Source organism: Suncus etruscus, chromosome 9 (assembly GCF_024139225.1).
Source record: "Suncus etruscus isolate mSunEtr1 chromosome 9, mSunEtr1.pri.cur, whole genome shotgun sequence".
Classification (NCBI taxonomy): Eukaryota; Metazoa; Chordata; class Mammalia; order Eulipotyphla; family Soricidae; genus Suncus; species Suncus etruscus.
Window position 1 is genome coordinate 99,615,530 of NC_064856.1, and position 12,781 is coordinate 99,628,310.

Genomic DNA, 12,781 nt, shown 5'->3' on the forward strand with positions numbered 1-12,781 from the left:
TTATGAACACACTATTTTAGTGCTTTGAAATGACTTTGGTCCTTTGTGTCTGGTTGTAGAAAGTCATATTTAACACATGATTTTTAATGTACTGGCTTGGGAAAGAGTTCTAGCTTTGTTTACTGTTGTTAAAATGTGTTTAATTCAATATTCTATACATCAGAAAATTAAAATCCTATTAAAACAGAATTGTTGTTCAATATTTTAGTTTAACAAAGGTTCTTTATGACAGTTTTCTCCTCAAATAGGGGTTTCTGGAAGAAATAATTTTTAAATATATAATCAATGTTTGAATAACACGCAGACATAATTTTCTGGTTTCTACTCAGCTTTACTAACACCTTCTCATGATAAAATGTGGGTTTTTCCCCCTGAATTTCACATATTCTAAAATCCACATTGTCATATATGTAGAAACTTCACCTATGTTTCAAAAATTCCAGAATCATCTTATTTTTAATGCCAATTTTTTAATTATTTTCATAAATGCTAAATAAAGGAATTACTTATAATTTCTTTATGCATCTTTTTGAGAGCCCTATATTCCTTTTCTTTTCATTTTAGTAAATTCTTTGTTCTGACTTTAAAATAAACCTAGATGTACTGCCAAATAGATACATCATCTAACTCTAATGATGGCTGAAAAAATCAAAATAATGTACAACAGAGAATTAAATTTTCAATAACCTGATATATTTAATGAATATATTAGGCAGTGAATCCACATGAATTTTGCTCTCAGAATAATAATCTATTATGAATTAATACTAAGTATATGCAAAATTCAAAGAATTTTAAATGCCAAGGTGCTGAACAAATAAGTGATTTTTTAGCAAATGTAAAATAAGTAGATTTTGAATTCGACTTGAGTTTTATTTTAATAAATAAGTATTCCTCCAATGATAACTTTCCTTTTTACCTATTTTCTGAACATATTCTAATTTTTACATTATAATAAATATAATATTGAAAACTCTGCCACAAATAGTTTAGTTTGTTTTATTTTCTCTTATTTTAGCAGAAAACAGTCTGTTTAAGCATACTTTTCATAGTTATGAAGGTAGAGAGACATATATATTTGAATTTTGGCTACTATGAATGATTGTTGAACTCATGTTATTTTTGTTATTTATGTTTCTGCCACATAACTTTCTCCATGTTATTTATTCTGTTAGTATCACCACCTGTGCTCCCTGTTTGCTAAATTCTGAATGTAGTGAGAGATATGATGATTCAAATTTAGCATAAAGATCTAGAAGTAGATGGAAATTTAAAAAATGCTTATTATTAAGAAGTTAGTATGTGACCCAGAAGATATCAGCAGTGCACACTTGACAAATGTTATTAATCAGAACTCAGAGGGCTCCATTGTACATTCAGTGGACAGTATTTGAATATTTTGCCTAATAGAAATAAAATTTTTACAAAGCAAGTTGATTTCAGATCCATTTTAAACTTATAAAAGTTAAAGACTACTTATATTTCTACATTGATTATTTCAAATCTTGTATATTTATTTTAAAAGTGAATTTGTTTGAAAAAAGTTATTCTTTCCTTAAATGTTTATTCTAATTAAAAATTACCTGAGCACTGCCCAAAAACCAAAAAAAAAAAAAAAAAAATTACATACAGGACCAGGGTAACAAGCTGAGTACACAAGTGCCATATAGAAAGCCTGGTTTTGATATCAAGCACCATCACAGCAGCAGATGTTACTCAAACATCAAAATAATAACAATAATGTTAATAATATACTGCCAGTAAGTACATAAAATAAATTTTGATTTAATTACTTACTGCCAAAAATAAATAACTACTACTGCTTAAATGATAACAGCTTACCTTTTTATATTATGGAGATTACTTGCTATTTATAAATAATATATTTCTGTAAATCAGATTTATGGTTGTAGTTATCATTAAAAATTCCAGCTATAAAGTTTTGTCTTAAACTCATGCCCCAGCAAAAGTGAGTGCATTTTAAACAGTACATTATTAGTACTACACTCAGATTCCCTGCCAACACAGTGTATTTTTAAGCATAATTCTCGGTTTATAAAGGGATAATTAAAAAAATAACCAAGACTGTGGTTGAATCACTGCTACACTGAAATATTTCCCTCCATGGAATATGTTCTGAGATCTACTAGCCTCCAGGCTATACCTTTGTGACTGTTTCTTCATCCTCTTTCTCTGGAGAATTAAACAAATTCTTTGGAAAAATTGTATAGAACATTCACAGTTGTTAATAGGACTACATGCATAAAATTGAGAATACTAAATTTAAAATTATTAAAATGGAATTTTATTATTTATTTATTTATTTTAGTTTTGGGATCTCCCCAGCTTTGCTTTGATCTTGCTCTTGGCTCTTGTCTACAAAGGTCACTCTAGTGATGCCCAGATAATGGAACCTATTTCTCTAGTCCCTATAAATTTTTAAGGCAAATAAATTTTATTTTTCCATTTATTTTTAATTTACTGTGCTTATATTGATTTAAAAGAGTGTAAATGTAAATGTCCATTTTTTAGGTGACTAGGTTATCATATCTTGCCACCCATCAAAGTTCTGATTTTCTCCACCATAGCTAGTAAGATCCTTCCCATTTGCTTCTCCTTGAGGATTATAAATTGGTATTACCAAGATAGTAACTTGGTAATATTTCTCTTAACACTTTTTTCATGACATGAATAATATACTGTTACAGTTGCTCATATAAAAATAAATGTGAACCAAGTTTTATATATGGAGATTCTCAGGTTATTATATGATTGATATATGAATGATTCTCAGGTTTTATATATAAAGAAGTTGAGAGAAACGACAACTGAGAGTTTACAAAGTAATAGTTAAAAGATTTTATGTCATTCTGTTGCTAAGATGTGTACAATAATGTATTCATATTTTCTCTATTTAGAAACCATAAATACTTAAGTCTATATGTGCCATGATAAGCTCTTCAAAAGACACACATAAACATGCAAACACAACCCACAGTATACTGTAGAGTGGTCAGTATTTGTCTGTCAAACTCCTCATGTATTAACAATTGATATGCTCCATTCTATGAAGAGATTTATTATTCCTACAGTTATTTTAAGTGTAGCACTCTCTTCTCCACTCACCTTTGAATCTTGTTACATTGCATTTTGACTCTTATTCCATAATTTGACACTTGGTGTCATAAACTCTTATCTTTTGGTCATTTGTCTTATTTACCATATCACAGCCAGTTCTACATATATTTTTCATGGAATAGTCTTGTGGCTCTTTTGGAATTCAAAATGTATGTATGCTTTTTCAATTTTTTCATACTATAGACATTGTCTATTTTTTTATGGCTAAGTGTAAAGACAAGTAAAAGTGCACAAGGTCAGTAACACATGACTGTTGATTATATTTAAATCAGCATTTGATGTTCTGTCCTGGGTAGAATTAAAAACACTAGTAGAACCCATCACTATCCTTTGATTCCATTTATCAAATATTTATGGCATTTTAATCAAAGAAATTTGCAATTATAATTCAAAGTTAATAAAAAATAGCATAAATCATCTAAAGTTTGACTTTATCATGGAGACAAAAATCAAACTTATTGTGGATATTTTTCTTTCCTTCCATAGGACTTTCACCTAATTTAAATTTTTGAGAGTCTGGGCTGGAGCACAGTGGGTAGGGCATTTGCCTATCATGGTGTTGACCTGGGGATTCCAGGAGTGATTTCTGAGAACAGAGCCAGGAATACACACTGAGCATCACTGGGTGTGGCCCCAAAACCAAAAAGAGTTTTGAGAGTTGTTTTTAGCTTAAGTTAAATGGTATTTGTAACATTTTAGTTTTCTTTATATCTATAATTATTAAGTTACAAATGATTTAATGCAATGAAATATATAAAAATATATTGAAACATACAACTTAATAAATTATATTAACACATCCAATTCAATGCTATTTGTGTGTTTATATATGAATGATAAAATGACTAGCACATTCAAGTAACTAGTAAACATGCTTAATGCCATAACTGTACTACACATTAGATTCCCAGAGTGTGTTTCCCGGGTTTCAGAAAACCTATATCCCTTGACAAACTTTCCACTCCTTCTAGATTCTTTAACTACTATCTTTTATCCCTTTAAAAAAATAGCTTCGAGTTTGTCTGTTTTAAAAAAAGAAGGGTTACAAGCTCTGGAGCTTTTCTTGTAGATGTTCTTTTCTAAATAAATAAAGTTTCTATGTTCATATGCTTTTCTAGATAGTACTTTCTAGTTGTATATTCCTTTTATTTGTAAACTAATGATTCTGACAAGACTCAATAAAAGCATAACTAATATGATTTTATTCAATTCATTTTATTTGTTCTATAACATATTTTTAAAATTACATACAATTAGGAACTTCTAGCCTAATTTATAGTCCTTTATTTATTTATTTTTATTTTTTGTTTTTTGGGGGTCATACCCGTTTGATGCTCAGGGGTTACTCCTGGCTAAGCGCTCAGAAATCACACCTGTCTTGGGGAAACCATATGGGACACTGGGGGATCGAACTGCGGTCCTTCCTTGGCTAGCGCTTGCAAAGCAGACACCTTACCTCTAGTGCCACCTCGCTGGCCCCTATAGTCCTTTTTTTAATCAGATCTTCACAAGTTTGTTGCAATCAAAGATAACCCTTAATATTCCTTGATTAATCAATAGTCATCACATTATTTTTATTTATTTATTTTTTTGGTTTTTGAGTCACACCCAGCAGTGCTCAGGGGTTACTCCTGGCTCTGTGCTCAGAAATCACTTCTGGCAGTCTCAGGGGACCATATGGGATGCCGGGATTCAAACCACCGACCTTCTGCATGTAAGACAAATGCCTTACCTCCATGCTATCTTTCCGGCCTCTAGTCATCACATTCTTAAGATCAGCTATATGGAAAATATATTTTAAGTAGCTTATTTAAGCTACTTAAAATACATTTTTAAGACTAAGGCTATCAAGGTCTATTTTAAACTTAGTTATGCTTCTTTGATATATTCAATGTTCTGGAAACAGGATGAAAATTGTGATATTTAAAGAATCATAGAGTCAGAGAGATAACATGTGGCCAACCTAGGATCAATCTCAAGCACTACAAATGGATCCCAGAGCTCATGATGAGTGAACCCTAAGTGTAGAGTAGGAAGTATACCTGAGCATCACCATATGAGACCCCAAAGTAAAAATATAGTACTAAATAAAGGATAATCTAAAGCAGTATATACAATTTTCACTCAAAGTAATAAATTATATATATGTCAGTAAGGAACTATATTTCTGCTTTTTTGTTTGTTTTTTGTTTTGGGGCCACACCCGGCTGTGCTCAGGGGTTACTCCTGGCTATCTGCTCAGAAATAGCTCCTGGCAGGCATGGGGGACCATATGGGATGCCGGGATTCGAACCAACCACCTTAGGTCCTTGGTCAGCTGCTTGCAAGGCAAACACCACTCTGCTATCTCTCCGGCCCCTATTTTTGCTTTCTTACACTACTTGATATTCATTGTGCTTTGCTTTAAACTGTTTTAGTAAAATAAAAAATAATAATATATCTGATGCTTCCAATAATTTGTATAATTAATCTCCTGAGATTGCAGTTCTGATTGAATGAATATTCCAAGCGACCCACAAACCTTTCCCTGGAGATCTATTTAATAGTTGTCCAAAAGAAATTATGAATTCATTATGGTTTAATTTATTTGACCTAAGAGAAATTAAATGGGGTTATGACTCCATTTAATCTCATCACCATATTTTATTGATATATTTCTAAATATATAAACTATTTTATATATTCAACTCATGACTAATTAGACTGACTGCTGTACATTACCAAGCATTTCATTATTTTAAATATTAAATTTAAATTAAATTAAATTTTAAAATTTTATATTAAATAAAAATTAAAATTAACTATTAAATTAAATATTATAAATTAAATATTAAATATTAAAATTAGATTGTTTAAAGATCAGAGAATGGGTTCATTGCTTTGCCTGTTTGAGTCCCTGAGTTCAATTTCTGTCACTACATGATTCCAGAGAACCATATCTGGAGTAGCACCATACCGTCCTGTGTGTGGCCCAGTGACAAGCAACCAAAAACAAACCCCCAAAATTTATTAAATTAAATTGTATTTAAAATTGGATTTTAAACTTGTGTATAATTTAAATATTAATAATGTTATATTGTTATTGTATATTTCAATTTATGACATTCTTCATTATTACATTTTTATCTCTTTCATCTTGTGCTCTAAATATTATCATTCTTTTGATTTTTAAAAATTGTTTAAGTTACTGTCTATTTTGATCACTATATCAATGTTGATTATGTGGCTGAACAAAGACCAGTACTAACATTTGAAACTTTTATATCGCTAATTTATATCAATTATTTTTTAAAAAATCACTAAATATTAAAACTGCTGATATATGAATTTTTAACGTTAGTAACATGAAGCACTCAAGTTAATTCAGAGACTTAAAATTAGAAAATAGAAATAATAGACATATCATAATGAAGAGATCAAAAGATCATTAACTGTAATGAGGAAGTATCTAGCCAGCATTGTCAGATTCTAGAAAAAAGAACATGACAAATCATGATAACTGATTTTGTTTTCTAGTTTTTTAGTCATACCCAGCCATACACAGATGTTACTCCTGGCTCTGCACCCTGGAGATACTCCTGGTAGTGTTCAGATCAGATGGGATGCTGGGATCAAACCAGGTCAAGTGCAGGAAAGGCAAGAAACTCTTTTCCCAATGAACTATCTCTTCAGCCAGTCCTTGATAACTGAAAGTTTCTGGATTCTTTAGAAATTTATTTCTTGGGGCCGGGCGGTGGCGCTGGAGGTAAGGTGCCTGCCTTGCCTGCGCTAGCCTAGGACGGACCGGACCGCGGTTCGATCCCCCGGTGTCCCATATGGTCCCCCAAGAAGCCAGGAGCAATTTCTGAGCGCATAGCCAGGAGTAACCCCTGAGCGTCACAGGGTGTGGCCCAAAAACCAAAAAAAAAAAAAAAACAAAAAAGAAATTTATTTCTTTTGTGTTAAAGATAGGATATATATTTTAACATATTGTATTTAAATGCATTAAATAAGCATCAAGAGAACATGAGAATTAAAAAATGCGTAAGTAATTATGGGTTAAAGAAACAATAAATCATTGTGCAAAAGGCCATGTTCAATTGATAAAAACACAACCAATATCATTAATGACAGTTCCCAAAAAAGAAATAATTGCATATATTTTAAATGAGATTAACTCTGTTTGGAAGAGTTGAGTTAAGATCAAAGAATATTGTTCAGAACATCTGTCGAAAAGGAGAAATCTCAAAATTTCTGGTTTTTATTTTGAACTTATCTATTATTGTTACAGGAATATAAAACATTTAATGTGATAAATATAATCATTAATTTTAGTTTTGAAATATATGCCATATATAATTTCACCACACAGCAGAGAAAATAAGTAGATATCAACTAAGAAGGAGCCACTCTGTGCAAAATAATATAGGTAAATCTCACAGAAAGTGAACCATATCTGAAAGTATCTTGATCATTTTTAATTGACCTGCAGGCCCACAGGGCCAGTTAACCTGTTTGGATCATTGCTATGAAAATGAAGTCCACAGATGCACAAAGAGCAAAAGTGCCTTATAAAATTTCATTAGGCATATGTCATTTATAAGTTACATTGAAAGTAATAAACGCAGAAGGATGGATGAGAAAGATGGATTAATTCAAATGGTCTATTATGCTGGATCACAAGTGATATGAATACTACAGTTTCATCATACATCTTCTCAGGTGATTATTCAATAAATATAATAAAATTTAAGTAAATTAAAGCTAGAAATTAGGATGAGAAATTTCTTTTTTTAAACCCGGGAGGCCAGAGCAATAGTATAGTACAATTTCCTTGCATATGACCAACCAGAGTTCAGAAACCCAGAGCCCTACCAGGAATAAGCCCTGAGCAGAACCAGATGTGGTCCCCCAAAATATCAAAGAAAATACTGTAAGTGTGTCTATCTCTTTAGCAAGCTTATCCCTATTGAACATCCACCAGTAAAACACTAAGATGTTGTGCTTGAATTGTATAGCAATTTTTAGTATCAATTGCTGAATTACTTTAAAAAGAAATGCATAGGGCCAGAGCAATAGCACAGCAGTAGAGCATTTGCCTTGCACAGGGCTAATCCAGGACGGACCTCAGTTAGATCCTCAGCGTCCCATATGGTTCCCCAAGCCAGGAGCAATTTTTGAGCACTAGCCAGGAGTAACCTCTGAGCATCACCAGATGTGCCCAAAAAAACCAAACAAACAAAAATATAAAATCTTTAGAAAAGCTGACAGATTATAGACTGCGAATCATCTCTGTCTTTTGGAACTGGAAAAGCACTAAATCATTTAAAAGTATGTATGCTAATATCACATAGTGTATGTGTGTCACCCAGGGAAAGAAAGTGAGAGAGCTGAGTATTTTAGTTGTTGTTGTTGCTGTTGTTGTTGTTGTTGTTATGGGTCACACCCAGCAGCGCTCGGGGTTACTCCTGACTCTACACTCAGAAATCGCTCCTGGCAGGCTCGGGGGACCACATGGGAAGCCAGGATTCGAACCATCGTCCTTCTGCATGCAAGTCAAATGTTCTACCTCCATTCTATCTCCGGCTCCAGAGCTGAGTATTTTTAAAGAGAAATGAAGAGAAAAGATCTCTGGTAAATGAGCATATTCTAACCAGACAAGAGTTTTGCTGATGCAAATATTTTTAAATACACTAATTTTTAATGGATGTGTGTATGTGTGGCTAAGTTGGAAGGATGAATGAGAAGGTAAATAAAAATCACACAGCTTATACTTGCCACTAAAACTACAGTTATTTAATTTTGGGAGGATGATTTGAACCACATCCAGTAGTGTCCAGGCATATTTCTTGCTCTGCATCCAAGGATCACTCCCAGTGTAGTTCGAGGGAACTATGATGTGCAGCAGGTATAAACTAGGTCTGTTTCAATGAAAGAATTTGGCATATGTGATATAGAACAAATTCTTAAAATTCATAAGAGATGCAAAATGTATAAGATAAAACAAAATTATAACATATAAGATCAGATTTCATGTGATATAATTTGTCTCAATTAAATCTCTTTCTATAAGCAATACTATTTTGCTGAAAAGTACTTTTTTGGTGAATTTGTGAAGACATATAGTAAGATGAAAGTTTCAAAGTCAATTGTGAGATACAAAATTAAACTTAATCAGATACACTTCAACATTATATCACTTGATTGTGTGGGAAATAATCAAAATCAAAACAGCAATCGAATCAAGCAACCTTATACAGTTTTTAAATCATTCTACTTCATAAAATGAGCAATCATAAAAATGAAAAGATCCTTTTCCTGGTCATTACATTTCTTAAAGCCTTCTTTACTTCCTTATTCCTGAGGCTATAAATGAGAGGATTCAACATGGGGATCACCATTGTGTAGAAGACTGAAGCCACTTTGTCCTGATTGAGGGAGTAGCTGTCACTAGGTTTCAGATATGTATAGATGGAGGTGGAATAGAATAGAATTAGAGCTGTCAGGTGAGAGGCACAGGTGGACAATGCTTTGTGCCTCCCTTCCCCTGAGTGCATCCTAAAGATGGAGAAGAGAACATAAGAGTAGGAGGTGAGAATAACAAGCAGAGCTCCTATCATATTTACACCAGCTACAATAAAAATAAGACTTTCGATGAGGTGTGTATCAGAACATGCGAGCTTGATAAGAGGAGGACTGTCACAGAAGAAGTGATGGATGACATTGGAACCACAGAATGGCAAGCTGCTTATATTACTGGTAACAACTGCGGAGTTCAACAAGCCTGCTGTAATAGCCCCTGCTGCCATTTTAAGGCAGACTGTGGGATTCATAACCAAAGAGTAAAGTAGTGGATTGCATATGGCCACGTAACGGTCATAGGCCATTAACCCAAAGAGAATACATTCTGTTGTGGCCAAGGCTATAAAGAAGTATATTTGTAGGAAGCAGCCAGCAAAGGAGATGGTTTTCTTCTCTCTTAATAAGTCTGCCAGCATCTTTGGAGTGATGGTAGACGAATAACAAACATCCACAAAGGAAAGGTTAGCCAGGAAGAAATACATGGGTGTGTGAAGTTGAGAATCAATCCTTATTAAAAGAATCATTCCTAAATTCCCCAAAACTGTAACTGCGTAAATCACTGAGAAAAGCAAAAATAGGATAAGCTGTAGCTCCAGCGTATCTGCTAGTCCCAGCAGGATGAACTCAGTCACTGAAGTATAATTATTTATGCTCATTTGTGAATATAATTTTCTTAAATATGCAATAAGTATAAAATATGTCCTCTCTGAAGTTTACAGCAAACAACAATTAAAAATGTTAATTAAAAAGTCAAACAGGAACTGGAAAATAGATGTAGAATAACAGCAGACTAAAGAGGGCAACTGGCAAATGGCAAATTGTTAATAAGTAAATATGTTGTACCTTATTTAATAATTTTTGATCAACCCATATTCACAGGTCTAACTCCATATATTCCACTATAATATATGCTGCTACAAATGCAACAGACATTTTTCCAATCTTTCTAGGCAAGTTTATAACCAATGTACAAAGGCTGGAATGTTCTTCAATGGAGTCCCTTTACCTCTTTACCGATCTGTATGTTCAATTGAATTTTATTTCTTTTCCCTTAAATATCAAACAATATTCTTCAATATTGCAATTCATAGTGTCCTTTAGTTCCTCTTGTGTGCTCCAAACGGATAAGGACCATTTCAAGTAACCAATTATCTGACATCCTTCATATTACAAATACTGATGTTGCAGTGTCTTGAACGTGAAACAGAAAATTGTACTCATCACAGTCTCAGAAATGTCATGTAGTAAGAGACCTGGTACCTGTCTATTCTGGTGAAAATTTTTAGTGAATCCTCTTTGCTTCTTTTCCAATTTACTTACTTGTATAGTCCACTATTTTATTGTTTTAATGAGTTTCTTATCTGAAGCTTAAAATAAAGCAAGAACATTTCCTTGTTTTAGATACTCTAATATGCAATGAAAATTGGATTACCTTCTAATAAAAATTGAAGACATGCTCTGAGTAGCTATGTGTTGTATGCTGCACTTTTGTTTTCCTTAAAAAGAAGATTGGTTAACCATGGGAATTACACTGTGGGTGTTAATTGTGCAGGCAATCCTCTCAAGACAGAATTTCCAATCTCTAGAGGAAAGAAAATAGGATCTGATGCAGACTTGTGAAATCAAGCATCATGTAAGACTTGCTTGACAGAATGGTTGCTGTTGTTTATGTTACTTGCAAGAATTTGGTCAAGTTAAGAACAATCAAATCAAGACATTACCTATCTCTTAATAAATTTGCCTAATTCAATATAAATAAGCATGTTACAAATAAGTTATTCTTTCTTTATTATTCATTGGCTCTATGAGTATCCAACTGTATTCTGGAATAAAGCTAATGAGAAGAGGAAAGAAAATCTACTATACAAGGTTGAAAAAAATAATATACCCTAAAACAAATAGGACATTGGGACAATAGTGGAGATGCATAAGCATTTTAGTACTGGAGTAGTATAATGATTTTATATCAAAACTGTAAACTCTAATAGTATTTAATAGAATTATAACTACTACATTGTTTTATAGTTTCTACACGAATTAGTTGAAAAATAAATCAGGCAAATTAAAATTGACGTTTTTTTTCATGATAATATTTTAGATTTATTTAAATTTTCTATAATCTTCATTGTTTCAGGAAATAACAACACCTTCTTTTTCCAGAAAAAAATTAACACTTTTAACAAGATAAATCATCATAGAGGAAATTCATATTGGAGGATTCATATGAGAGCAGTAGGACCCTGTAAAGGTTGTATACTCCACTCTCTTCCTTTATCTTCCTTTTTCAATTATTCCTTCTCAATTTCTTTTTAGCCCTTCATTCTAATTCTTCATCCTCCTCCTCATATTATTTTACTTTTTATCCACCTAATTCCTTTATCTTCCTGTTCCTATGTATCATTTTTTTTTCATCCACCTCCTTTCCCCTCTATCCTCTTTCTGTCTTCATCTTCCTCTCTATGCTTATTCATGTACCTCTATGTCTACCTTGCCTTTCTCCAACACTTGACCATTGTGTATTTTCTCCCATGGATTTAAACTCTTTAGACAGTTGCCTTTGCTTCCAGGGATTTGCAGAGTCAGAACGCTGCAGAGTCAATCAGTGTTCAGTATTGGTCTACCTCTTGTAGACCAATTGTAATAGAAGATGACAATTTATATATTTTAATTTTTATATATTTTATATAATGTATGTATTTTAAATATATTTTATAATAATATTTATATAAATACAGTAATTTATATAAAATATATATTATATAAAATTATTTTATAGTTGACTTCTATGTAATGGAGGACATTCAGAAACCAACCCCCTTTAGCTAGAGGTAAGTTAGGTAAGGTAAAGTAGGTAGTCCAAGAGAAGATGCAGATAATGACCTAAGGTCTCTTAATGCAAATTATTGAAATGCTGGCATCCACAGGGAATGGCCTGGGGGTGAGAGTCAGGTATACAGAGACACTTACTTGCCAACTTGCCCCTGAGGAAGAAAACCTCCTTACCTTCTCTTCCCGCCCCAGCCTAAAATTATATGCATTGCTCATCTCTGCCCATTAGTTGTTTCTGCTACCTGACTGATTC

At 32.6% G+C, this 12,781-nt stretch overlaps 1 protein-coding gene across 1 annotated transcript; it reads right to left on the reverse strand.

Annotated features, from left to right (window-relative positions):
- Positions 1–9,410: 9,410 nt before the first annotated feature.
- On the reverse strand, positions 9,411–10,355 carry LOC126017730 (olfactory receptor 5F1-like). The gene has a single exon (XM_049779783.1). The coding sequence runs from the start codon at positions 10,353–10,355 to the stop codon at positions 9,411–9,413; it is 945 nt and encodes a 314-aa protein (XP_049635740.1).
- Positions 10,356–12,781: the final 2,426 nt, after the last annotated feature.